Source organism: Calliopsis andreniformis, unplaced genomic scaffold (genome assembly GCF_051401765.1).
Source record: "Calliopsis andreniformis isolate RMS-2024a unplaced genomic scaffold, iyCalAndr_principal scaffold0022, whole genome shotgun sequence".
NCBI lineage: Eukaryota > Metazoa > Arthropoda > Insecta > Hymenoptera > Andrenidae > Calliopsis > Calliopsis andreniformis.
The window spans coordinates 11,125,902-11,153,297 of record NW_027480432.1 but is presented as its reverse complement, the minus strand read 5'-3'; the positions used below and the strand labels follow the sequence as shown (position 1 = coordinate 11,153,297).

General features: G+C 33.9%; 1 protein-coding gene across 1 annotated transcript in view; it reads left to right on the top strand.

Moving 5' to 3' along the window:
- Positions 1 to 23,537, top strand: part of LOC143187390 (lachesin) — a 184,277-nt gene extending 160,740 nt beyond the window's left edge. Inside the window, exons 5-10 of the mRNA XM_076391600.1 lie at positions 5,496 to 5,657; positions 15,811 to 15,960; positions 19,263 to 19,413; positions 19,486 to 19,634; positions 21,627 to 21,686; positions 21,813 to 23,537. Coding sequence (XP_076247715.1) covers positions 5,496 to 5,657; positions 15,811 to 15,960; positions 19,263 to 19,413; positions 19,486 to 19,634; positions 21,627 to 21,686; positions 21,813 to 21,937 — 797 coding nt within the window. The 3' untranslated portion in view covers positions 21,938 to 23,537. The remainder of the gene's footprint in view (positions 1 to 5,495; positions 5,658 to 15,810; positions 15,961 to 19,262; positions 19,414 to 19,485; positions 19,635 to 21,626; positions 21,687 to 21,812) is intronic.
- Positions 23,538 to 27,396: the final 3,859 nt, after the last annotated feature.

The window sequence follows — 27,396 nt, the reverse complement described above, 5'->3', positions numbered from 1 at the left end:
ACCAAAAAACAATCTAGCCGGTAAACGGCTGGATGAACTTAGAAGATCACTCCTTTAAGTATTCCGCCTTTCTGCACATAAAAAGAGACAAACACAATTGAAATAACAATTACTATTTCAACCGTGTAGATAAAATAGAAATATTGATATCAACTTACCTTTTTTTGAAGTATTTGTTAATTCCATATTTTAAGTCTCGAGTAGAGTTTCGTATGTCCATGCCTGTTATTAAGTAGCCAAGAAAATTTTATCACTTTTGCATGTATCATTATGTTAAAAATTATTTATGCACTAAATCTTGACCAGACAGTGCATAAACAACCCTTGGAATAATTATACACGCGAAAGCAAAGGAACTTCCTTGGTAGCCTAATAAACACGAAAAAAGGGAAGTCTAAAAAAGAAAAAAATATTTAGTTGGAGATTAAATTATATTTATTCACGACCTAAAAGAAAATAACATTAATATATACTTATCTTCTTTTATCGATAAAAATAATAACACAAATATCCTTTTAACCCCCCACTCTCTCCCGCGAAAACGAATTGCTAAATTTGCACCCACGTGATAATTTAATTTTAGAATACTCGCTAATATATACAACAATGGAGAAGAATATTTAGAAGTTCGCAAACGCGTGCAATGTCAACTGCTTAAAGTTTTGTTCACGCGACGAACTTCCGTATAAGTGCTCCTCCGACATTAAATCTGTATGTCTGTCATCGACAGACATGGTGCAGCTAGTTTCATTTCTAGCTTTCAGGGCTGTGTGCACCGCACAGATTGACTTTAATAAAGTAGAATCCATTTTGTTCCGTCTTTTACATTTAACGTCGAAAATATCCTTTCGGGATATTCTATTCCATTCCTATCCTCTTCCGAAAGTTCTGCACATTGTGAACCAAAATCCACTTGATTGGGTGGAACTTGGTTGGATTTTGATGAAAAGTCTATCTGTCTCACTAAATGGAGGTGTTGTAAAAGCAGAGGTTTCAGAAAACCTCTGCAAGAAGAATTGAAGCAGCCTTGCTGAAGAGGACTGCACAGCTTCTTGCACCATCGTTTTCCTACCTTGCAAAGAGGCATTGAAAAACTGTTTAATACATTTAGTACAAAATCTAAGAAGTAAAAATGTGCTTTTACGCCATATCTGATAAAAGCCATGATAGGAATTTAGGAGATTCAGACTTTTCTGAAAACACGCCTGTTCAGAAACAAATTGGACTAAATCGTCTCAGATGAGTAAAAATTTTCGAACACACTAACTGGTGGTGTCTTCTAAGAAGCCAGCGTTGTCTCAGACAATTTGATCAATTACTACCACTAGACGATTGGCTCATTCAAACAGAAGTTTCTTTGACGACTCAAACATAATAAAGGTAATAGAAAGTCCTATTCTACAACACTGGGCTCTGGTTTATTCGTGTAGCACTCTGCTACATTACGACGTAGCGTCACAAACATAGTGTGGCAGCGAGTATATAAATATACTCACAGATTTGGAAATCCTGCCGTGGGAATCATAGCCACCTTGCGACTACAGTTGAAACTACTCCCGCTAGGTTACGAGCCACGGGTCTTGGGTCTTGGGAGCGACGCTTGGTGGTGGGACATGCGAATGAATAAGGAATTCGCATCCTCTATGTAGATATTGTAGCAAATCGAATCTCTTGCTCTATCATTAAAAGCAAATGCATTTTTCTCGCTGACTCGAGCTTCATTTGCAAGTTACTACACACTTTTCGTGGTTTTTTACCAATTTAAAGGATTCTGACAACGATTCAATATTATGTAGAATCTCACAAAGTTGAGAAGTAGCTTAATATACTGTTTAACTTGCTCTGAATTTGAGTTGAATAAAGCCGAGGTGATCCTTATTTTTCTTGTGCGGTATGAGCCTCCCTAAGTCACACTAATAGTCGCCGACGCTTATTACTGGAAAGGATTTATAGGTTAAGTGTGTTTATCGTTCAAAAGGAATTCTATGTAAGGGTGTTCACCAAATATACATGCTTCATTATAAATCTATTTATTATTAACCTTATTCTAGTATTATTGTTACGAGCCGCTGGCGTCCGGTTCTCGGTTCAACATTACTGTCTGTGACATTATGCACACAATCCTGGTTTATTTACTGTATGTGCAGAATTTAATACAATGCTCGGCGATGGGCACGAGAGAACAGCCATAGAGTTTGTCAACAACTGTATTCTGCAAGCATCAGTAGGTTATGCGTTTATATTCAGTGCTCGCAACAATATGTTAATAAAGAGATTGTTACAGGATTTGTTATGTTCTGTTGCAATAGCTTCATATTAGTTCATATTAGTATATGTATCATAGTCATATTCAAGCTAAGTACCGAAATGGAATTAGGGTTTTCTTTTTTTCTAAAAGTTAAAGGAAAGTTGTGACTTGTTCTGTCACAATCATACTTACAGTACAGGCGCAGTCTTTTTAGAATTCACCGTCAAAATTGTTTTATTAGAAATTTATAACATTCGTAGCCGTGATTTGCTGAGTTTGCTCCACATAACTCTTTTTTTCTTCGAATTATGAGTGTCAATTTTCGACTACGCTGTAGAGTTACATTTCTCCAGACAAGACGTAATGACAAATGTTATTCAATTTACCAAATAATATCAAAATTTTCGCTATAATTTCATTACACATCGAACAAAAAACATTCAACTATAAGCCTGCGTATGAATTTCAATCATTTAGTATGAGTTTTATGTTGCACGTTTTCACTGAGGTTTTTACAATTACTAAAGGGTACTTGTAGTCGTAACAAATGTAACATCTTTACATGCATAAGGTATCCTACTTTTACCCTATCGGTCCTGCTATATGAATAGGTTTTTAAAAAAATCTAAAACTCATGAAATAAACATATTTTATCATTTTATAGAGGAAAAACCCTATAGAAAAGATTAGCAACTCATAGAAATAATTTTAGAGCATGTTGCATCAATGCTATATTGGAACTCATAGGGTACCGACGTGAAATTTTCTAAAAAGTGTATTTTGCGGAATGAGTTTGAGGCAATAAACGTCGGAATAGCGACACAAAATTAATAATAAGAAGAAAATACTTATGCTGGTAACACAGTTATCACAATATATTCTAGAATTTTCATAGTATCCTAATGACTTCATGAACTGGATCTAAATGTTAATTTTTCTTGAGTTAATTCCATATTTGTTCCCTTCAATGAATAAAATGCTGTTTTTCCTTGGTATTAAATTATTGAATATACTTGGCCATTACAATCAGCTAGAACTAAACCTTTGAAACTCGATTTTGTTGATTTCCTAGGATTATATTGACGCAAGTTTCTAGCTAAGTATGTTTGTAGGGAACAAGAGAACCATTACTTCATCAATCGAGTAAATACTTTCATAAACAATTATTAGGCTGCTTTGTAATGTTCATTGAACCTCTAATAGCATGTATCAAACGAATTTTTAAAAAGAATCACAACTTACTTTGTTTTTCGAGGTTCTTAGATGCACAACTCAAACACATTGTTTTGGCTGAAAGTAGTAATACTGAATAAGAATTTCCGAAAGAAGTCATTTCTCGATGCAGAAATCTACTTTATAGTACTTCAAACTAATAGCCTTGACGGGTTAAAGTTTGCTACTTATCGACAGTCAAAATTGGTGAACTCATAATGTTGACATTGTCATAAGGGTTAAAATTGTACCTCGAGGAGTGGGAGGAGTCGATACAAGCGACCTCACTCGCTCGCAGTTCCAGATATTGCCAGACGTCCGCGGGTACGTTACTGAACATCCCTGCCCTAGAGCCTCTTAATTATTTTCATATCTATCTCAACGTTATCCACTTAGTCTAAAAAAAATTACGGAGCTACAAATGGGAGGGATTCTACAGAAATATTTCCCAGAATATTTGAAAGATATATGAATTTATAGAATACTTTAGATTCTATAAATTATTTTATAATTTCAAAGAAATGTAGAAAACACGATATATTCAGAGATTGGGATGAGATCTCGAAAGTATGTTGCTACTCGAGAATGCCAAGATTCTCGAACATATTCGAAATTCTTTAAAATTTGGAGAATCTCGAATATATTTGAGATAACTTGATAACTCCCCGAATCTCAATATCTCAGTATTTTTGGAAATTTTTAATGCAAGACTAATCGTTAAAGAAAATTCGGAGTCTTGAAATTCTTGGAAGACTTGAGATTTTCGAGAATCTCGATATTCTCGAATGGTGAGATACTTTCTCGATTTCGTCTCGTCTCGATCCGAGTTTTCTCGTCTCGTGTTGAACACCGAGATCTCGAGAAAATTTCCAATTTTCGCACACCTCTACTTATTCTAATAGTTGAATTATAAAATTTCATTCACTTAACCTGAAAGTTGTAGACAGTAAATATAGTAATGCCTTGGAAATTGACCGAAATTTGGAACCGTATCTGATCAGTTTTTAAGGGTGGATAGATATTTTTGAAAATCTGAAGTATACTTTTTCCATTGAATGCGAGTGAGATAAAAATACGCAAAAAATAATACTTTCTCAGAATTGAGCCAGATTCCCCTCTTCTACTCTCTGGAGAGTACTGTACAACGACCATAAGTTGATACCTGGAAAGAATGCGAGTCTAATTGGTAGAACCTTTGTTTAGGATCACACGCATTGTCGATATTGACCGAATTGGTCACACCTACTAATCTGTACCTATAGGGTCGCGTGTACTCCTCTTGTGCCTGTGCTGTCCCAGATCTCAACTTACAATCGTTGTACAGTAAATACCTTTTTCGGTGGCAGAAATGGTAAGAGAAGGACGCTCGGGTGACGCATCTACTTGGCTTAGGTCCGCCCACTCCAACTGTTCTACTGAAAGAATCATTCTTCGAGAGTAAAAGTGGGGGTACCCTCTACTTTACGTCATCCGTTGCCCCTAAATGGCATGAAAAATCTGTCATGTGCGATAGAGAGGTCTCCCAGTCCCACAGTACCACTAGTTTGTTGAAATAAACATCTTTGGCTGTGTGATAACTTGCCTTGAAGCACGCTTACTTGTATATTTTACTGTCAGACGTTACAAGCTCACTCGACGAAGTTAGGTCCAAGAACTGACTGATAGGAATAGCGATGGTCAGGTTTGGAAGCAAAATCCTGGACAATTTCCAAGGCATCGCTGTATGTTTTCTGCATTCTTCGTTTTATTCAAAAGTACAACAATATTTGAGTTGTAAGCTTAATTGTGTTGCAATTTTAATTGAGTAATAAGAATTTTACATAAACTAATGTGTCATTCCTTTGTATAAAATCTCGTTTTATGAAGTCCTAGCTTACAATTAAAACTAACTTTTACCATCAGCTTAAGTTTCACATTAAATAATGCACCCATTTTCTGTTCACAACAGTTATTATATGTATGTCAAATTTAGATATAAAAGTACTTATGATGACAGATTCGTATCAGAATCATTTTCCATATGTTTGTTTAACAGTACCACCAGATATCCCTTACGGGGGTGATACCAGTGCCGACTTGGCAGTATCTGAAGGTGACAACGCAACTCTAAGCTGCCGTGCAACGGGAAGGCCGACCCCAAGAGTGTCCTGGCGAAGGGAAGACGGAGAACCCATTCTTATAAGGGCCTCTTCTGCCGGTACATAATGACACTATAAGACTCGTGGATATTTCCGCTGATGGACCTTTTTCAGTTGCCGCTTTGCAAAAAGACAGAGACAACATGTTAGGAGTTTAGTTTGCTACCCATTACTTTTTTCGTTCACGTTCCTACTGTTCTTCTCTTTTCCTCTTGCCTTTGTTGATTCTTAACAAACAGTCCTAGATTACAATATACTTACGGTCAGTAATTGTTGGTCTGACACTTTGTCCTGCTATCGTCAGTAACTGGATGTGGAATGTGTAACATTTGAGATTCCTTTTTGTCGCTTGTTGTGCATACATTTTATACTGCGTTATATTTTCAAGCGTATGTTTTATCGTAGTTTATCTTTTTAATATCAGAACTGAACGCTGCGCCGATGCTGCTGCTGTATCTAATATTTCCTCTTCTTTCTCTTTTGTATCTTGCTTCGGTTTATACAGGGTGATCCTCTCGCTAAGAGACTCAAAGACAGTACCGCCACAAAAACATCGTAGCGGGAAAGCACATGAGAGCACTGTGGGCCTCTTACGTCGCAATAGGGTCCCGCTGCGATGTTTTCACGGCGACACTGTTTTGAGTCTCCTAGCGAGAGGATTACCCTGTATAAACTCTACATCAAATCTATACATTTTAAATTCACGACTATTACATTTTCAATATAAGAACCTATAGTTCCAAGTGTACTAGTTATATCTCAATAAATAATAACTTTCAGTGTAGATATATTCAATATAGCTGTCAGCTTCTGCTACTGTTTATTTTTAAATGTGCATTATTGAAACAAAATGTGCGTTTTCATTCAAAATTCTTACGAGACTTTGTATATTTCTTTTATTATAAATTATACAGTTCTGTAAGTAATAACATTCTAAATATTTCTATTATAATGGTAATTTTTATTCATTTTTACTCTTCAGACGTGCAGAATTTTAATTTGTAAAGGTGCAACTCCACTGAGGCAACAATAAGCAACATTTTATTGCTGTAGGCAACAAATTTAGCCTTCAAAATCAGTGTGAACAAAAAGTTTCCTTAAGTTGCAGTTGCTTGGAGAACAACCGTTTAAAACATGCAGCAACAAGAAGCGACAAAATGTTGCTCATTATTGCCTTGGTGGAGCCGCCTGTTTCCAGCAACAGAAACAGGAAAGAATATGGAGAAACATTTCAAGATACGTGAAAGAGGAACAAAAAGTTCTTCACTGTTGCTTCAGTGGAAATATAGCTTAACTCCATCTACAATTTTCTTTGGTAATTTTATCACCTTTGCTGCCGACCTAAAAGACAGACAATCCCAAACTGCCAACCACAGAGCTTCTGTTAACCAAACATAGATATATTACGCGATCTTGCGTGATTGGTTATTTGTGAAAAAGCCTCATCACGCATTGTTACATGATTGGCAACGAAGATATTGTAAAAAGTGTACAGGTCAGGCTCATTGAAAAATGTGAAGGGATTATTAAAACGGGGATCAGCTTCGTAGGTCGACGAAGGCCACCTTCTCCTCTTGCGCTTGTCCTCCCTCTCACATGCTCACGCGGGGTAACATGGAGGGAGGACAAACGTATGAGGAGAAGGTAGCCTTCGCCGACTTGCGTTGCTGATCTGAACTTTAGCTGTAAAAATATAGCACTGTCCAGTTGCATAAGACAATCTATAGTTGACTTGGTGTCTTTGTTATCAATCGTTATTATCACTGTGTTTGTTAAATACCTATGACAGTAAATCACAAGTACTCTAACTGGTTAATTGGCTTGCATTTCACCACGAAATCTACACATATTGTAAATAAAATCAGTTTAAAATGTAAATGAAGTTTTAATATAATTTTGCAAGAGTAGTCGAGTTTGGTCCATAATTTCTTTCACATTTTTCATCTTCGCTATGAGTACAATACAATGCAATAATAAAAAATTTGATCTTGAATCCCAAGGTCAAGGTCAATTTTGGGGAGACTTTCTGTAACAAATTTCCACTGATCCAAAAGTATAGAATACTGCTTAGATAGTGACAAATAATTTTGAAACGCCCTGTACAAATGTTGACGTAAGAATTTACTAAAATTAATTAAGAAAGAAGTGCATACATTCAGTGTTTAAATTCATATGCGTTAGATTCCACGTCTGTAAAAGATAATCTTTTCCTTTCATTATCGACAATAATTATAAGACAATTCTGCGACTATAAAGAAGAGTAAACTTAACAGCTGTGAAACTTACGAACAGCTGTACACAAATTGGGTGTACAGACAAAACGGGTATAGTGTAGAGTGGGTACGAAGAGAAAGCTCTACGAAACATGTTTCACTTTTTGAACTCGAACACAGGAACTGCGTGTGTAAAGAAACAATGGATAAGAAACCCTTTCGTGGTATCTTGTACGACGCACACATTCGTTGCAAGAACTTAAAGTCGTGTACATACGCTATAGACACACAGTTGCAATGAAACCATTATGCCTACAGTTGTATATACAACCTAGAGGGAGTATATAGACTCCGCATATGTAAGCATGTGCAACAACCATTTGCACACACATCAGAGAGGAAGCACGTGGTAGTTTCTGCTGCAGAGACTCGAGTTGGCAAAACTTTGGCCGACGTAGTGCATTGCCTTCCACTCATCTCAGATGCTACTGAAACGCTCAAGGCTTGCTGTATTTGTCTTTTTGACTGTGGGTACTTTTCTTTGGCCGTGGTAGTTAACAACTGTCGTCGTCAAGATCACAGTTAAACTTTGCTTCTACGTATGAATGGGCGTATTCATACTTACAAGTTACATAACAGGATGAAAAATACGTATTCGTTTTGAAAAATAAAATTAACTGTCCGTCAACAACCCTTATATGAGAATTTGCATTAGTATTCGAGACTGTTTTATAAAAAATATACGAATACAATGTATAGTCGAATTTTGACGCCTAATAGAATCGTATATAATATCATGAAATTTGTAAAAAAGACAACTTTTCTTAATGAAATAAAATCTGTATTATTAATACCATTAATTGTAAGCGTCGGTCTATGCAACTATGAATGTTGCTAGATAGATATTGGTTTTTTAAATAAAATACTCCAATTGTAATATCATATAAAAATATATAAACATTCTATATTCAAATTTATATTCGTACTAGTGTACGTATATACATAGCGTATAAAGAGATTTGTGTTATAAATTTTAATAAATTGCTTTATTTCTTCAAACTTATTGGAGATAACAGCAAATTTCTTTCCTACTGTACATTACTTCGTAAGATCTTTCGTCTCACCATAGAAGTATTAATGAGAAGCTACTGAAAGAAAAAGTGGAAGCTGTGGGAGAAATACTCCGCCCATCTCTTATAATATGGTTTAAAATCTTTTCACTAGTATTCAATAGCAATTCGTCTAAAACTCGAACATTGATTCGAATATCTTTTAATATACATAATTTACGACAGAACATGTTTACTAGATACCTATTATTTTATACCAGAATAGAGAATTAATCTATTATTAAATTAATTACTATTCAATTTAAGTTAAAACTCAAATTAACTGTTTTTCTTATATGTCATATTATTTCTTACCAGAACGAATAGTAATGTGTTCTGAATATAATAAATCTGAAACGAAATTGATTAGCGTAAGGAAAAACATTAAAACTTACTATTTCGATTCTTAAAGTAACAAAAATCAAGATTAAACTATTTTCTCCTTTCTATACAATTTCCAAACAGTGTATACGGACTTGTTAGTTCTAATTTTAATAATACACTAGTTTTTATTGAAGTAGGTTTAGTAAATTAATTTATGCTAAACACTGTAATATAATCATAAAATATAATCATTAATTTCATAATGTCATTGCACCCTTATACTTTTATCGTATCAATGGATCATTCATAGCACAAATTTAGAATTACACAAATTAAGATTCAGAAAACATTTCAAAGACATGATAATTTGAAAGCTTTAAAAGTTTGAAAGCTCGAAAGCTTACAAGTTCAAGACTGCATCACTTAAGAAACTGCAGATTTGTACTTTAAATGTTTAAAATTTTTTAATTTCAAGAATTGAAAGTTTAAAATCACTCGTGTTGAACATAAAATATTGGGATTTCAGAGTCACTCGAAGAGTAAATTTGCAATTTTTATGAAATGTTACACGTTTGCAAAGTAATCAAAAATATTCGACACATGTCTCCTGTAACTTTTATTATCCATATTAAAAGGGTAACAACCGCCTCTAAACTTGAGATGGAAAATATATTTGCCGCAATGCTTCAGAAACTATTAGGTATAGGTAAAAAGTGTAAATTGGAAGATTACATACTTTTAAACAACAGTCTGTGTAAATGATTTTTAAAAATACTTATTTGTTTAAAAAATATAGTGAAAAATTTTATGAAAGGTTTATTTTGTATAAAAGAATCCATTTCGTAACCTTGTAAATAAACATATGGATATTTTGAATTTCTCAGTTTTTATATTATAAAAGAAAAAATTGTAATCACGGTTTTATTATGTGTATACATCATCATTGTATTAGGACATGCATTGTTAATTGTTTATTAAATTAAAGAATATAGCTAAGGTTGACCCATGAGGTTAGGTTTAGTCATAAAGCTTACGAAAGGTTCAAAGTGTAAATTACTCCTGAATCAATTATAACTAAAGATTGGTAAAATTTTAAATAATTCTAATCGTAAACTAATGGTAGTATGTAACATAAAATTATTAAGAGAAAAAAGTTTAACAGAACGATATAGAGACAAAAGGGGTACATTATTTTGTCGATACAAGTGTTGCACTTTTAATCAGTTACCTGCTTTAGGAATATAAGAAACTCATTTCGAAGACACGTTTACGTCTTAACAGATCGAATTTGCCGTCTCGAAGTTGAGGACAAGGCGAAGTGAAAGAATAGTTCCAAGGGAATTTAAATATTCATCGAGCTTACATCGAGACAACACTGTATGTACTTCGTTGATTCGACGTAACCCTGTCTATGTCGTTTTGCCTATGAATTAATAAAAAATTCTTAATCATGTAAGTATATACGCACACTAGGTTATAAAAACAAAAGAACCTGATGGTGAATCCAGCTTAATACTGGGGTTACACTAGAGTCAATTGTATCTCTGACTTTTATGCTGTATTTCTTCTGATCTCTGTACTGTACAAAAAGGAAATTAAGCATAGTGTCTATATATTTAGAACGTGGTATATTAACTCGTTATTACGAAAATTAAATACAGAGTGAAGTCAAATTTCATAATTTTACTTCCGCAAAAATAAAATTTAATTTCGTTCTCTGATCAGTGAGAGTTCGTAACAGTAGGGAAGCCTCCTTGCAAGAAAAGCTCAAACATTACGTAAGCACGAGTATAACGTACTTTGTACATGGTAATGAATCAGAGGTCACTTGCAAGCGGAAACGCTGCTGAGTAACAGTAAAACAAAATATGAAATGTATTGTTATTCCAGTAGTAATATATAAAAATATCTTAATAGCAGCTGTCTTTTTTTACTGTAAAATGCCTGGATGCTAGCAAATATCTAACTTCTAACAAATGCGATCTTATGTTCTAATTCTTGATGTAGCCTGTTAAAAAATTAATAAGTCGAATCGTCCTGAACATAAGTCATTCTAATTTAAAATAACTTGAAGATTTTAATCTTATGTGAACATATGGAACGAAACCAAATTTTGACCACGCGTGACTAAAGTTTTCTTCCCATCTTGTACTTTAAATATTCGAAAAATTAGTCTTTTCGCAAGTCACTAAGAAGACACTTACCATTATTCTCAATAATGTTCATAAAACCAGCTTACATAGTCTTAAACAGACTATTTTTTATGTAAGACTGTAATACACTGCTTAACAGATATTATCTCTTTATTTGAAAAATTGTTATTAAAAGAGACGAAAGTTCTTGAAATATAAATTACGTGATACTTTTCAAGAACGTTTTTATCGGTATTTTTGTCTTGAATGGGGAAACCACTGCTCGCATGCAACATGCATCGCTCTTCCACCCAGCGATGGCACTTTTCTTATGAGCTTTACAAACTCGTTAGCGTTCGCTCGTTTAAGAAACTCGTTAGCTACCTAAGTAGTGAATTAAGCATATACCTTCTCATCTTCTTTTTCGCTTACAACATTGTGTGTTGAGTTTCCAGCTTTTTTTTCTCTTTTTCTCTTCCACTTCTTTCCATTGCTATATACATATCTCTTACTTCGCGCGCAGTGCTCTCGTCCGCTTTTCCAAACCATCTTTCAAGGTAGTTCCTTTGTTCCATTGCATTACTTTGTGGTTTCGATCTGGTTAAAAGTTCTATCTCGATTTGATTAGATCGAAGTTTCATTCTGAAGAGTTGTAACTATCTGTTATCGATCTTCCAGTTTTGATGGTCTATAATTTAGTACTTGAGAACTTGTTCAATTTATTTTCGTGTCGAAATTTTAGTGCGCATTTGAGATATTCTATGCACAAAATAATATTTTTATTTAATAATAAAACACTTTTTGAATTTATATTTTGTTTACTCAGAAACATGAAACTTTCAGATGTAATTGTGAACTTTATGTAGAGTGATTTCATGAAACTTATGCCTAATAATAAATTAAGTTAGCTGAACTGATTTTCGGTTACGAATTCGTTAAGCGTCGGATAGGTTTCAATTAAAGTATTTAATTACCATTATCTATTGACCCTAGAACTACTTATTCTTAATTTATGTACCTGTATTTTCGAATATAAGATTGTTTATCCATATTACATATCACTGATATCATTATTAGAAGGGTCTATGGTAAAAAAGGAGGAAGGCTAAATTTTAACGTTTCTCAGAAAACGAGAATTTGCTTTTCAGTATAATGTCATAATTATAACTTCCCAGTAATATATAACACGGTAAATTCTTAAAAAAAAGAAAACTGTTTCAATAATACTGTATGCAAAAACGGAGTATATCAGAAAAAAATTGTTTTTATTATCAATTCATGTAATCTTTCTTTTGTCACCTTTTTTCATTCTTTGTTTTCAAATTATGATCAGAAAGGCGACATCATTGTCTCGATTGTCATCTTGATGCTTTCGTTTCTTAGCTGCTGATTCAGCCATCATCTTCGGAAGTTCAGAGTAGAATTTTTAAGCTTTGCCTCCACAGAACACGTTTGAGACTAGTAGGATCTTCGAACTACTGACTAGGTCCGAAACATTTCTCTTTCTTGTTATTTTTCATAAACATTCCTCATTTTCTCATTGGAAATCTCAATTTCTTACAACTGTAAAATGCAGAAATAATTTTAATTCGCAATATAACATAGGTAGTGATAACGACCTCATATATGTAAATGTATACAAAATAATATTAAATTCACAATTCGTTACAATTAGCAATCCTCCCTTTCCCGTGAACTCTTCATTTCTAAAAATAAAATTGGCTACAGACGTTTCCATGTACCTACGCCTGAATTAATAGGCAAGGAATGCGATTCGAGGCGGGTGCTGCAGACCTGGGTTTCATATTTGAAGATGCCTCATTTCTTCATATACTAAAGTAAAGAACATGTAACATGTATTGTATTTAAGCAGTTATACTATTCATTTTGGTTCTCGAAATAGTTATAAGGAACCTTTTCTCCAAATAATTGTTACAAGGCACTGCTGATTACTATACTGATCTCGAATCAATTCTAGAATTGTTACTTTGTCAATTGCATATAGATTTTAAAATGTTTTGGAATTGATTCTTGTATTGAAAGACGGAGAGATTATTTTCACTATCAAAGAGAACAAAATTCTGTTAAAAAGTAATAGGATTCCAGTATATTACCCTCCTCCCCCGTCACGCTCTTTATATTAAATGTATCATCAATTCGTTGCTCAGCACCGACCCTTGCAAAACCTTAATTTTGAACGTGGGTTTACCTATCAGGACTATTTATTCAGTTCTACTCGTATATCCACACGTTCCATTAAATCTGACTTTATAATACACACAATTTGGTAGACTTGTACTTGGTGGACTTGAACAGATACTCATGAGAAGTACCTACATGTATCGAAATGACTGTAGCAAATTCAAGGGAGGAAAAAGAAACCATTATGGTGGCTAGGAGTAAAGATTATCTTCAAGAATTTCTTTTGGGCAGATTTGAAATTTTTTCTCAAAAGTCTTTAATGCTTTTAATCAATACGTTTCTCGAGCTATTTCGTCTAAAAATTTCATATAAGAATATTCATTATTGTGGGAGTCAGTGTGAAAGGTTTTCAAAAATTTATTGAAAATGAGTGTGTAACTTTTCACTATAAATTTTGAAATGAGAAGTCATGCTATTCTCTTAAGTTATAAGACAGCAGCTTCAATTGCATGTACGGAGTTAAAGAAAAAAAATTCATTGTAAAATGGTAGAACTTTGGAGAAAAATATCAGCGTTGCTTTTAATATTATGTAGGAATTATTTAATCCAATGTTTCGTACATGCAACTCAAGAAATAGAATTTGAGATCACACCTACAATTTAAAGAAAATCGGGTGAAAATTAAGTGAGTCATTAAGCAAGAAACATGGTTCGAGAAAAATGTGTTTAAAATTTGAAGCGACCCATTTTGACCCTTATGCTACATCTAATGAAAGTTCTGAAATTTCGTTATTTTTTCGAATATTACTTTAACACATTAAGTAATTATTTCTGAAACCTTAAAAATTGAGAGATAAAAAACATTTGGTATTTTCCAATCCATTACAGTGGTTTCTTTCGTTAAATAATAAATCTTAACGATAATGTAATAATCAGGAATCAACATTCCAAATTGTAGACTGTAAATATAATGTCTCTTTATCATGGACAATTTGTACAAGTACGACAAATAATCAGTGAAATATATGAACACTTTAATCTAATTATTACTCAACATAAAAATTTTCTGAATGAAAAAGTGAAAAATTAAATATTATAGTAATATGAATTAAATAATAAAGAATTAAAAGTATTATAGGTACATATATGTACGTGTATGTTCATTGTTGTATATTTCTTATTGAGGAAAGAACTTACGAAGAACATGTTTTTTTGTCCACATTTAGTGATTCTAGTGTCACGAACATTTTCAGACATTAAAATTAATTACCTGTTTGCGTTAAATAGTAATTTGACGCATGAAATAATGAAGGTTGTAAAAGTTAAATATGAGAATTAATATATTTATGTGAAGAATTGGAGAAAAATTGGACAAAATTCAACTATTGAACGTAATGTAAGAATGGTACAAAATACCACTAAAATATACTTACTACATTATTTTTGATTTTCTAATTGAGTTTGATTTTCTAATTCTAATTCTAATGAAGTGACCGAGAATCAAATATCTGACACATAAGACATTAAAATATATTATTATTACGAATAATATGCATGCTTGTTTTTGTATTGTGATAAATGGTATTAAATATCTACTTTACATTATAACTAGAAAATACTTTATTTATAATTATTCTAAAGGATATTTTATGTATCCTTTAGAATTTAGAATATTTCATGTATGTACATGAAATTGCAGCAAAGTATTTAATACTAAAATCACTGAAGCTAGCGTGTTTATTTTTATCGAAATGCCAAAAGTACAGGACACAATGACCAGTTGTATGTATCCTTACTTTTATTCAACATTAATGGCGAAAAGATATTTTACAGAATAAATTCTCCATAAGAAGTAAACGTATCGGCCATTTTGACCTCTTTGGTAATTCTAGTGTTCTTGAAAGATAGAAAAAGAATGAAAAACAAAGAAAGATTAAATTTTTCGGTCTCGTTGGTACTTTGGTTATTCGTGCTATAGAAATATGCGTCTGTTTTTCACAAAGTCCCGTATGCAATGATGCGTTTAGACCAAGCCAGCGAATGCTCGTTCTTTTTTCACCTCAGGAAAAAATTCAATCATTATGAATAAAATCGACAAATGAGTGAAAGAATGTTCGCGTCAATCGAATTTTGTTGAGGTGGGGGAAGAACGAGCATTCGTTCGCTTAGTTTAACGTACCATAAGATGAACGAAAGAATTAATAATCGAAAATGCAAAATAAAAACCGATTTATTTCTGTTCTGTTCTTTTTGAGAAAATATACAAACAGAAAATTTGTTCTTAATACGCAGGTGGTAGCACTTTCGAGAGGCACGATACCTACAACGGTTCACTGCTGCAATTCCATCGTGTCGACAGGCGACAAATGGGAGCGTATCTCTGCATCGCCAGCAACGACGTGCCGCCCGCTGTTAGCAAGCGAGTGCAACTCGCCGTGAATTGTAAGCTCGTTTCCTTCCTAATCCTTGATTGTATCCGACAGAAAGGCTCCTATCGAACAACAAAATGTAACATCGTGACGTAACAGTGTTCTCCGCATTGACGAATTATTTTGACTGCTGTCATAAGCACATAAATTTTCTTTGTTCTCGAGTTTCCTTTGTATCCAGTGACGCATAACGAAATAAATTATTGATTTTTTAGGAGTTCATGATGCATTATTTGATTATTATTTGTTGCAATAGTAAGAGCTTTTCTGTCCAAACTCAAGATTTTACATTCAGTTTTGAGTGGCACATTTATTCAATTTTTATCAATAGATCCTATCTACTTACAAGAATTACCTTGTAATTCTAATAGAATTACTATTACATGTAAAAATAGTTTTATCAGAGACAGTACATATCAATACTATGTTCGTTTGTTGGTGGTTCAACGTTGATGTAATATTTATCAATAACATTTTCGATAGTTTAAAGCAACTTTTGAAGAAATAATACGGAAGAAGTTCATATTGTTTTAAACCTTTGATATGACGAAAGTTTAAGAAAACAGATAAAAAAACGTCAGCGGCTAAGCTTTTCGAGAATTTGGGCAACGAGCGTGACAAATGTATAGAATACTCTATAGTCTAAACATAATTCAGGACTGTGAGAAGCAAGTGTAATTGCTTTATCAGATGTCTACGAATTCTACTAAATAGTGGGATAATTTGTGTATATGTACATATATGAAGCCATACTGCACTGATTTCAATAACCTTATGATCGTCAACATCCTAAGTAATTTCACTACGACATACAGAGTGTATCAGAAAATGTAGAACATTTTTGGAGCGTAGATTCTATACACTAAAACAGTGCAAAAGGTTCTTGTGCACATATTCCCAGAAATGCTTAGTCTTTTTATTATTAATACGATAATAGGAAATAATTTAAATTTAAAAGCCTAGTAGGAAATAGATTGATGAGGTAATCTAATTCTCTGCGTCGATGAAGAATTTCGAGGCAACATTGCTCTATTTCAGGGTAGCCGGATCGCAGGATAAAATATCCTCCAATAACCTCGTAGAGTAGAAGAGTGGGAGTAACGTAGGTAATTAATATAGTCAAATAGCGTGTGCATGTATGTATGAAGCTATATATGGAGCATTGGGTATAATTTCAATGAGAGGTCAATGAAGCCAACATTAGAGTACAGATATATATCTTTGTCTTTTTTGTCATCTGTCTGACGCATGCGCGTTACGTTCAAGGAGACGTAAAAGAAATGGAGCTTTATACTCCTCATACAGGGTGATCAGTATAGTTGGAAATCTTCTAATGGGTGTTGGCAACATTTACAATGCTAAGAGCATTTGGAATAAATGCCCCCAACACTCGGAGGGTTTCTAGATAAACTGATCATACTGTATATCTCTATCCTTTCGTAACGCTTGTGATGATACTCAAGAGGACAAAGAGATGAAGCTATACAAGGCGTTTCTGAACAGTACGGCATAATTTTAAGAGGTGATTCTAGACACTAAAATAGAACGAAAATTAACAATAACAATTCCGCGTTTGAGGCTTCGTTTGTTAACTATAGGCGTCTAAAAATCTGGTGGAAATTACTAAAAAAGAGCCCGCGCGAAGGCGTCGATCAGTGGTTGTCCGCAGGGCAGTATAGAGCATTCACAGTCAAACATTGTGACTCACTTGTGTCAGGAGTACAATGCCGTGTGGAGAACCACTGATCGAGGCCTCCGCGCAGGTTCTTTTTTTGGTGATTTCCACCAGATTTTTAGACGCTTATGACTAGCAAACGAAGCTTCAAACGCGAAATCGTTATTCTTGATTTTTGTTTTATTTTTAAGTCTAGAATCACCCTTTAAAGTTATAATATTTAAGTCAGCCGTGCTGTTCAAAAACACCCTGTATACTTCGCACATGTCTTCATCCTTTCATCTTGGCTTCAGCGCGCAGTTCCGATAGCCCATATAGTTTTATAAATATATGGGCATGTAGTATCCCCACTTTTCTACTCTATGCCATAGCTGGAAGACATTTTATCCTGTAGTCTGGCCACTCCACTTCAGTTTGTCTGTGCAGACTTGGACTCACAAGAACAGGTCCACAAGTGCAACACTGATTTTTTAATGGGTCTTTGCTCGCATCTAGAACTCGCCAAACACAACACACTAATACCTTTTTGGCCGCTAATTACCAATATTTTACGAGATATAGCAATACCATCGCTTGAGCAGCGTTGGTGTATAGAATAAAAGTATTTCTTCGGTTACTTTAGCCTGTGCAGGCAACTCGGTGAAGTATTTTCAATTTTCTTGAAGTCTTTGCTCGCGCTGTACCTCTTGATGAATATTTTATGCTGTATTTTCATACGCAACTTTTAGAGGCTAATTTGTTTAAGATAACAAGTATTTACATAATGCACAGTACATCGTATTATTTGCTTGCTTGTTTTTGTTAAATAAAATATCGCCATAAACGTAAATATATAATAAAATCAAGTGACGTTCGAAAAAATGTAAGAAATAGAGATGTTAGTATTTTGTTCTCTATAATTTGTTTTATTACGTTAATATTTTGTGTACTTCTCTAAATGGAATTCATTTCTAGATACTTTGTGCATAAGAGATTCTGATTCTATCTTTTACTTTATCTATATGTTAACTTCATTTTAGGTAAAATTATTATCTTTTAACAAATCACTATAACGCATAATGAAGATAATTGTACTTTAACACGCAGAAATAATGTACTTTAGTTTATTAGAATTACAATAATTGTATTGATATACAGTATATTCCGCTAATACAAAATAATTCATGTTGATATGCAACGATTTGCATAAATGGAATAGGTATTAATTATTCAGTAACACTAGATATTGCCGGAGAATTAATTACGCTTAATTTCTGTTATGTGTTGTAAATTTCATAATCTTGTATTGTTTCACGGGCGTTAATAATTAAATACAGAATTCCCTGTATTTTAACTCTATTATTCTTTTAACGATGCCATCATGTTTAACAACAGAACAGAAAATATTGATTTCTGAATGTGCACTGTAGAAACAAATTGTCTATAAAATTAAAGAAAATTATTTAAGCGAAAATCTATGTGCAATTTTTTATGGAAAACATCGTATAATCCCAAATAAATATTTTTACTCTGGTACACACAATTTGAAAACAGGTATATAATAATTTATGATGTGAAGACATTAATCAAGTTATTGGTGAATCACAGATATGTTCAGACAAATTTACGATAAGTAATTGATTTTAATATCGTTTTCACAGTTGCACCTATCGTTAAGGCACCTAATCAACTTTTGGGAGCACCGTTTGGTACGGACGTGCAATTGGAATGTTACGTTGAAGCGTTTCCAAATACAATTAATTACTGGGTAAAAAACCGACGAGCGACAGAGGACGAGATGTTACTCGAGGGGTAAGGTTTTATAATTTTTAACTTTCATTCGTTTTTGGGTACATGCTAAGACACTGCCGTTTGATTGAACAGACACAAATACAACGTACGTGAAGAACGATCTGGATATAAAGTTCTAATGCGACTGATAATCAAAGGATTCACTGAACAAGATGTAGGTAGCTATAAATGCGTATCGACGAATAGTCTTGGAAAAGCTGATGGCACTTTAAGGCTATACGGTAAGTTTTTTGAGTAATAAAATGAAACCTGAACTATTGAGTTTTCAAATTACATCATAGTAACTGAACCAGCGTTTATACAGGGTATCCCCAAACTAATGGCACAAGGAAGAAGGGGATGATTCTGTATAAAAAATAAGTCGAAAATATACAGTATGTCCCACGAAATCCTGGACAGTCGATTATTTGGTAACCTATTAAAGATACGAAAAAAGTTTTTATATGAAATTGAATGGCAAGAGGGGGCTGATTTATTGGCCGTAACAATTTTTTTGTATCATTATTGTTTACAGAGATATGAAAGTTAAGTTTGGTTTTTTAAATGGGATTATATATTTTTTGTTTGATCAATAGATAGTGCATTTCAAAACGAATTCAGCAAACATTAATGTATACACCTTTTTCCAAATAGTTTTTAAGATATTACGCGTAAAAGTTTACTAATTTTCGGTACAAGAAAATCTGCGAGACCAGGAAGCACAGTAGGAGGTCTTGACTCTCGACCACACTTACAATGCTACGGGTTAACCCGTGCCTCTTGAAACCGATACGAAGAGACTGGGGTAGGAACGGCAGGCCTAAATTCTACACAATAGTTTTTTTCACAACCCTTTACCTTTACGGCATGCAGAAAAATATCGCCCATGTTTTAGTAAAGAAATAAAGCTAATGGATAAAGCTAAAGCGTTGCTCGTCCTTTGAAGTAATTAACAAATTGGCAATACATTTGAATGGAAAATACTTATGATGGCAAGATATTATGTACTACAAGAATTTAATATTAGAATTTGAATTTAAATTCATACAAAAGGGGTAGAGAAACTTTTTCAGATATGAATGGTATTACTACGGTGTATACAAAATTATTGTGTAGAATTTAGGACTGTCGTTCCTACCCCAGTCTCTTCGTATCAGTTTCAAGAGGCACGGTACGGTTTAACCCGTAGCATTTTAAGTGTGGTCGAGAGTCGAGACTTCCTACTGTGCTTCCTGGTCTCGCAGATTTTCTTGTACCAAAAATCAGTAAACTTTTACGCGTAATATCTTAAAAACTATTTGAAAAAAGGTGTATACATTAATGTTTGCTGAATTCGTATTGAAACGTATTATCTATTGATCAAACAAAAAATATATAATCCCATTTAAAAAACCAAACTTAACTTTCATATCTCTGTAAGCAATAATGATAAAAAGAAATTGTTACGGTCAATAAATCAGCCCCCTTTTGCCATTCAATTTTATATAAAAACTTTTTTTGTATCTTTAATAGGTTACCAAATCATCGACTGTCCAGGATTTCGTGGGACATACTGTAGAATAAACTTTTTTGATACCGTGCTTCGTTTTCGAGAAAATCGAATTGGAATTATGATTGAGTGCAAGCGTATGGAAGTACAGTTTTGGGTGCTTAAATGATACATGGGGTAAGAAAAACACTTTCGATTTGACCACTGAATTTCTCTACAGCATGCTGGAAGCATTCACCTTTTCCCTTTACCCATCAAACGCCTAAAACTGTAGTTCGGTACACCTATACTCGATCAAAATTCAAAGTCAATTTTCTCGAAAATGGAGCGTGATATCAATGATTTTTATTTTACATTTTCATCTTATTTTTTCATGTAGAACCACCCCCTTTCTACTTGTATCATAAGTTCTGGGACATTCTATAAATATTTTTATAAATTTCCTGCCACGGATAATTAACAATTCAATTAGTTTATATAACTAAAGTCAGCAACGCAAGTCGTCGAATGCTACCCTTTCGCTGTATTGTTATGTACCGGGACAAAATGTCTTTCAGTGACGTCATAGAGTAGAAAAGTGGAGGTACCACGAGCAATGCAGTCATCGAGCAGTATTCCCACTCTTGACGTTACTATTCTATGACGTCACTGGAAGACATTTTGTCCCGGCATATGACAACACTAATCATATTTATGACCATTGGTGAAATCGTATTAATTAGTAATTATGTTTATGTGCTTTCAGAAATTAAAATCACTTTCGGCAGATCATCGCGTGGGAAAGATCATGTATCCATTATCGGTGGTGAGTCAACCGAGAATGTTTTCATTTTTTTCTCTTAGAAATATAAAAAGTAGTAGATATACTCCATGATATTGTGTCATTTGAAAGAAGAAAGAAATAATAATATGAAACTAATTTTTCATTTAGGTTTAGCTGAAGCTGCGCAGAGTTCAGGTGCTAATAATGGTAGCAGAGGATTCTTCGAATTTAACAACTTATCGCGTTTCCTGTCGATGTTTTTGTTCATACTAGTGTTTCTCTGGCCGCGGTGAAGACATTCGCTTACAGTCACCGCGAAGTTGAGTGCCGGATAACTTTGTGCCAAAGGACAAAAAAACGAGAATGCTTGTTATGTATATGTATGAAGGCGTGTCCGTATGTGTATGAAATCATAAAACTGTATGCAGAAAACAATGAGTGTTCTGAATAAGAGAGGAAATTAGCTGAATGTGCGTGCGAATGAAAAATAGCGAACCAAAGATACAAATAAATCGGAGGCTCGCGTTCTCTATATATCTTCCTACTTCCCTTCCCCGTTTCCGTATGTCAAAAACATTTTTAGATCAATGGATGTTAAAACGTATGCGCTCATTTAGATTTGCAATTTATTTTATTAAACATCGATCATAAAACGACAGATCGGTACGAAAACGCATCGCCAAAAATCAAGACTCGAAAATATGCAAACAGCTTAGCTTTCCTAATGATGCTTAACAAGTTGTCGATAATAATAGTTTACAATCATTTTGTCATTGGTATGAACATTATCGACGTTTAGACGTCAAGAAACTTGATGTTTCAAAATAAAAGTATAAAAACAAATATTGTACGTTACGTTTGTATCTGCCAGTCACTTCTAGATTCCTTTCTCATTTATCGCTATGTATCCCTCCTTTTACAATAATATACTTTAATATTAATTTATTTAATAAAAGAAATAGTTATTTTCCTTGAAGTAAGTGGCAATATAACTAGCATATGACAGGGTATGTTAGAATAAAGAAATAAATTTCTTTTGTGATTCTTATAGTTTATTAAGACTTATACCAACTCTGTCGATCGACAGAGTCTCTGACGCTCATCAAACATAGTACCTTAAAGCAGAGTTGTCCACGGTCTAGTACTGTGCCTAGATGAGATGAAGTCTCGCAGGATGACATACGTATGTAGAGCCAAAAGAGATACTTTCTTGACAGTATTGTCAGATGCCAAGATAAAATGTCTTCCAGTGACGTCATACAGTAGACTAGTGGGGCTACTGCACGGTATTCGACTGCATTGCTTGCGGTACCTTCACTTGTTTACTCCATGACGTCACTGGAAGACATTTTGTCCCGGTATATGACACTACTCGTTGTTGATTCTGTGTAGGCCTCTCTGTGTCATTCTGCATATGAATTAATAACGATTATCTCATAAGTATACACACATGCTCGGGTATCGAAAGAAAAGAACACGCTGGCGTATTCGATTCCAGAAAAGGTGACTCCTCTCCACGTTTGCACAATCTGTACATGTTCCCAAGAGTTTTCTCTACTCCAATTCTGTTGTTACGAAGACTATGTTGTTAATGATAGGTTTGCGTGGACAAAAACTGGCCTGCAAAAAGCGTGCGACCAATATCGATCTGACGCACGAAGAGATATTTATGTATGTCATGTGAATCTAGTTTAGCAAAGTTGCAGCGAAATTGCAAATCGTTGGTTTATATAATTGAAACACAAAATATAGAGACATTGTTTAAGTATGCGATTTGCGATTTTATATTCGCTTACCAGCAAGCTAATTTTTTTAAGACAATATTACAACTGAATAAATGCGTTTTTCACAATATTTTATTGCATTTCCCTTCAGATACTGTTAATTCAATACAACTCTCGATGGTGTTTCAGAAGTTTAAAACTGACTCATGCTTGTAATCCCTATGTATTATTTAATCTCCTGCACACCTTTCCAAGATGGCCCTTAATCTTCGTCAATCTCAATCAAAATGACGTCAGAAGTGTATGCTTACCTAATACTGCCTTCGAACATAGAAAGTCATCCGACTCGTAATGTAGGTATCACAATCATTGTCAAATCTTTTATTCGTCACCATAATGAACAAAAATCTTGTAAAGCAGTGGATGATGACAACGAACAGCCAGAAGCTCCAGCCGATTATACCGCGAAATAGTATCATAGGAAAAAAACAGTATAGAATATTTTTATTGTCTAGTACCTGTGTTTCTTATTCGCATGTAAAATGACACAAAACACAATCTGATTGAAATTATACCCTTCTTTAAACAGAGATGTAAACACATACCTACATGCCTATAACCTATAACAGTATCAATATTTTAGAATTTTTGGTTAACATATGGGTATTAATTATTGTCAAACTAACAAAGTATAGTTTTCTTATATTTCTAAGTAATATACAGGATGCCTTATTGTAAATACTGTATGATATTACGTCTAGTTGGTTTAATAACTGAAAAAATAGAGAAGACCTTTATGCAATATTTTGTTTTAACATGTTTTATTTTTTAATTTATTTATTTATATAGTATAATAACATGTTAGTGGTATTGTTATTTACTGTGTGATAAAGGATAAGATACATAAAAGTTGTTAGTACAAAGATGTTTCTTACAAAATCGCATAATGTATTTGTTTATATCTATAGTAATTCACTTTATATAAAATATGGTATGATACTTTTACTGTGGAGTACGAAAAAGCTCTGAGATGTCTAACAAATAAGTGAAACTTGGACTTCCTTCTGTTTGTAACTTCACTTACGTCCTACTGGGGCGTAAAATAATAATGTCAATTCATTTCTCTGCTGGATTTGTGTTTATACTCAACAATTATTATTTTAAACAACTGTTGGACAATAAGGACTCGAATAAGTAGCAGTGTTGAAAACTTTTATTGTGACTCGATTGTACCAATAGATAACAATTGACTTTCTTATATCTACGTCCCAAATGTGAGTACTTAACTCGAAGTAAAATGAAATTGCCGTACATAGAGTATGAACTGTGTAACCCACATAGTGTTTACACGAGACTGCAAGGCTGCTTTGAACCTAGTATTAATCTAACGTGGAATTACTCATAGGTCGCATGTAAATGGCGTAACGTGCAATTAATTTTACATTATAGACTATGTTACGTTACTTCTGCTGGTACATTTTATTGTATTTTACGCATTGTATTAAAAGCAACGGTTATATCTAATGGCGATTGTAATGTAACAGGTTTCAAAATTCGTGTCAACTGATTTTCAATGTCTTTTCGCAACGCACTGTAGTAGGCCCTAGGCGTATGGAAATCAAGCAAGCTCACTATAATTAAATATTATACTTGCAATATCTTCGACATTCTCGAAACTCCGACAGCTGCTCCACCATCGTTGTAGACGGAAGTGGGAACAACCGAGCCATAAGCGTGGCCGCTGGGTCGCTAGTTGTGCAACCCTGGTTCAGGAAGAATCTCAGAATCGAAACTGCTAATCAAATTTTTTTTTTTATTTTCGAGTTCGACGACAATAGGAGACGTGAGAAGTAAAAATAGTAGCAAGTATGAAGAAAGAGAATTTCGAAGTTTTGTATTTCTTGATAGATTTTCAAAATGTAACATCGATCAGTTCGTTATGTTCTCTTAATAAACATAACACTAAACGCGACATAAGTCAGGTTGTAATTAACAATATTACATAAATAATTGAATTGGTCGGTTGAAGGCCGATACGCGTTTAAACCCATATTTTGAAGTATTTAAACTCAACGTGTTGTTCTATGTATTTTACATATCTGGACCTCAGAGGCAGAGTGTGTGAAGTCAACTTATTTTCTGTGTGACTTAATCACTTTAATTCTGGGATCTAAATACACGAGTAGTTTTGTGATCATTTGAAAATGGCTAATTTTGAACTTAACGCAATTAAATCGAAGTTGCAGAATTTAAATCTAATTGTGATATTTGGTATCATTTCAATTAGGCAAACATAAGGTGTTCATTAGTAAAGTTGTAAGCTCTATCATCTTTCTATCATAGCTTCTACTATTTTTTGACAACAGGGACTGGACATAAGAACGTTCTCCCAACTTAAATAAATAAAAACTGATGGTTTGGCTATATTTGTTTTTGTGTGGTGCTTGGTTTTCACAAGTCATTTGCTATTCAAACTACAGCAAAAGAGATACTCATGACATGTAAAACCAAGAACAGCTTTTCCTCCATAAATTATTGTTATATCTACTTTTTGACAAACAAAATGACATTCCACCAGTAAACATAATTTCTGTAGTTCACACCGTTTGCAAATTCCTTTTCGCTGCTAGCGGCTGTGAAAGTTTTAGTATTGTAATCGTGTCTTTTACATTACACAGATTACCATATAACGGCTGTGTGTGGTCGTACTATGTCGTTACAAGCGAAATGCATCTTGCGGTATCTAAATCTTTGTGTGTACGCATTTCCTGACTGCCATGCTTCTTAGATTATTAGAACCGAAAATTAACAATTATAAGTTTACGCGAACAAAATCTACATTATCACTCTAAGTAAGAGACATAAAGAAAAACATTGGGTGGAATGACTGTCGATACTCCAGCTTTTTGGCGCATACTTGACTAAGGTTAAATTACTTTTTCGAAATTGCATGTAAGATGGTGGTCCACTTGAGGTTACACTCATACGGTGGCATGTCCCAAATTCGGCAAGGCATGATACAGCGCTGTAGATTTGTGCCATTTCTGGATAACCTATAATTGAACCTCTTCTTTACGTTGCGCTGACGTGTAGTACATTACACGTGACGTGTTAGCTTATCGTATCTGAATCTAATGTCCATAAGAGCCAAGTCTGTAAGGGCAACAGTTGATCAAGGCTTTGTATATACATATGCCGCGTTGTAGATGCAAATCCTGTACTACAAATTCATATTTCATACATATGCTAACGCTTAAGAGTGAACAATTTTGTATCTTGGTACGTCAAGACGAGATTTACTTTCTTCTGATGGTCTCTTCGTACATAAATTAGTTTGTTCTGATTCGTTTACTTATGGTACTGGTTGCTGGAGATTTCTCATTCCCTTTAATTGGTATTTCTGCGAACATGAGTGGTTGTTTAGGTCCTGGTTATATTCAGGTTTACAGTCGTATCTACTACGTGCAAAGACGCTAGTGTGGAATACAAGAATGTAGTAAGCTCGAGACCTTAACCGCGCTACCAATAATGAAACCTTGAAATAAAGGTTTTAACTAGAAGTAGTTGTGATCGGTGGTCATAAAAGCAAATAAATACAGGTACTGATAATAGTGTTTTCATCTATTATCTGAGCTAGAAGCAGAGTACCTTCTTTACTGCGTTTGAAGTTTTATAGCCAGTGATACGAATGCTTAACTGTAAAACGAACTGGTACATATTTCTCTCGTTTTAGTTCTCTTGGCCTTGCTCTTTACATTTGCCGTTTATCATCACAAATGTAAACACTCGTCTCGGTTATATTAATTATAATATCTAATTTCAGCAGCTTTAGCTAATAAATAGCTAAATAGCACTTGTGTTCAAGTATCAAAAATAAACAGCTGCAATTGCAAAATTTAACAGTTAAATAATGTAATTAGCAAGCTTGAGCAAGGGATGGCTGTCAGTCTTTCGCTTGGTACCGAAGTTACTGACAAATGGTAAATCAGATCATAGGCTGAAAATTTATATAAATCATGATCAGAAGC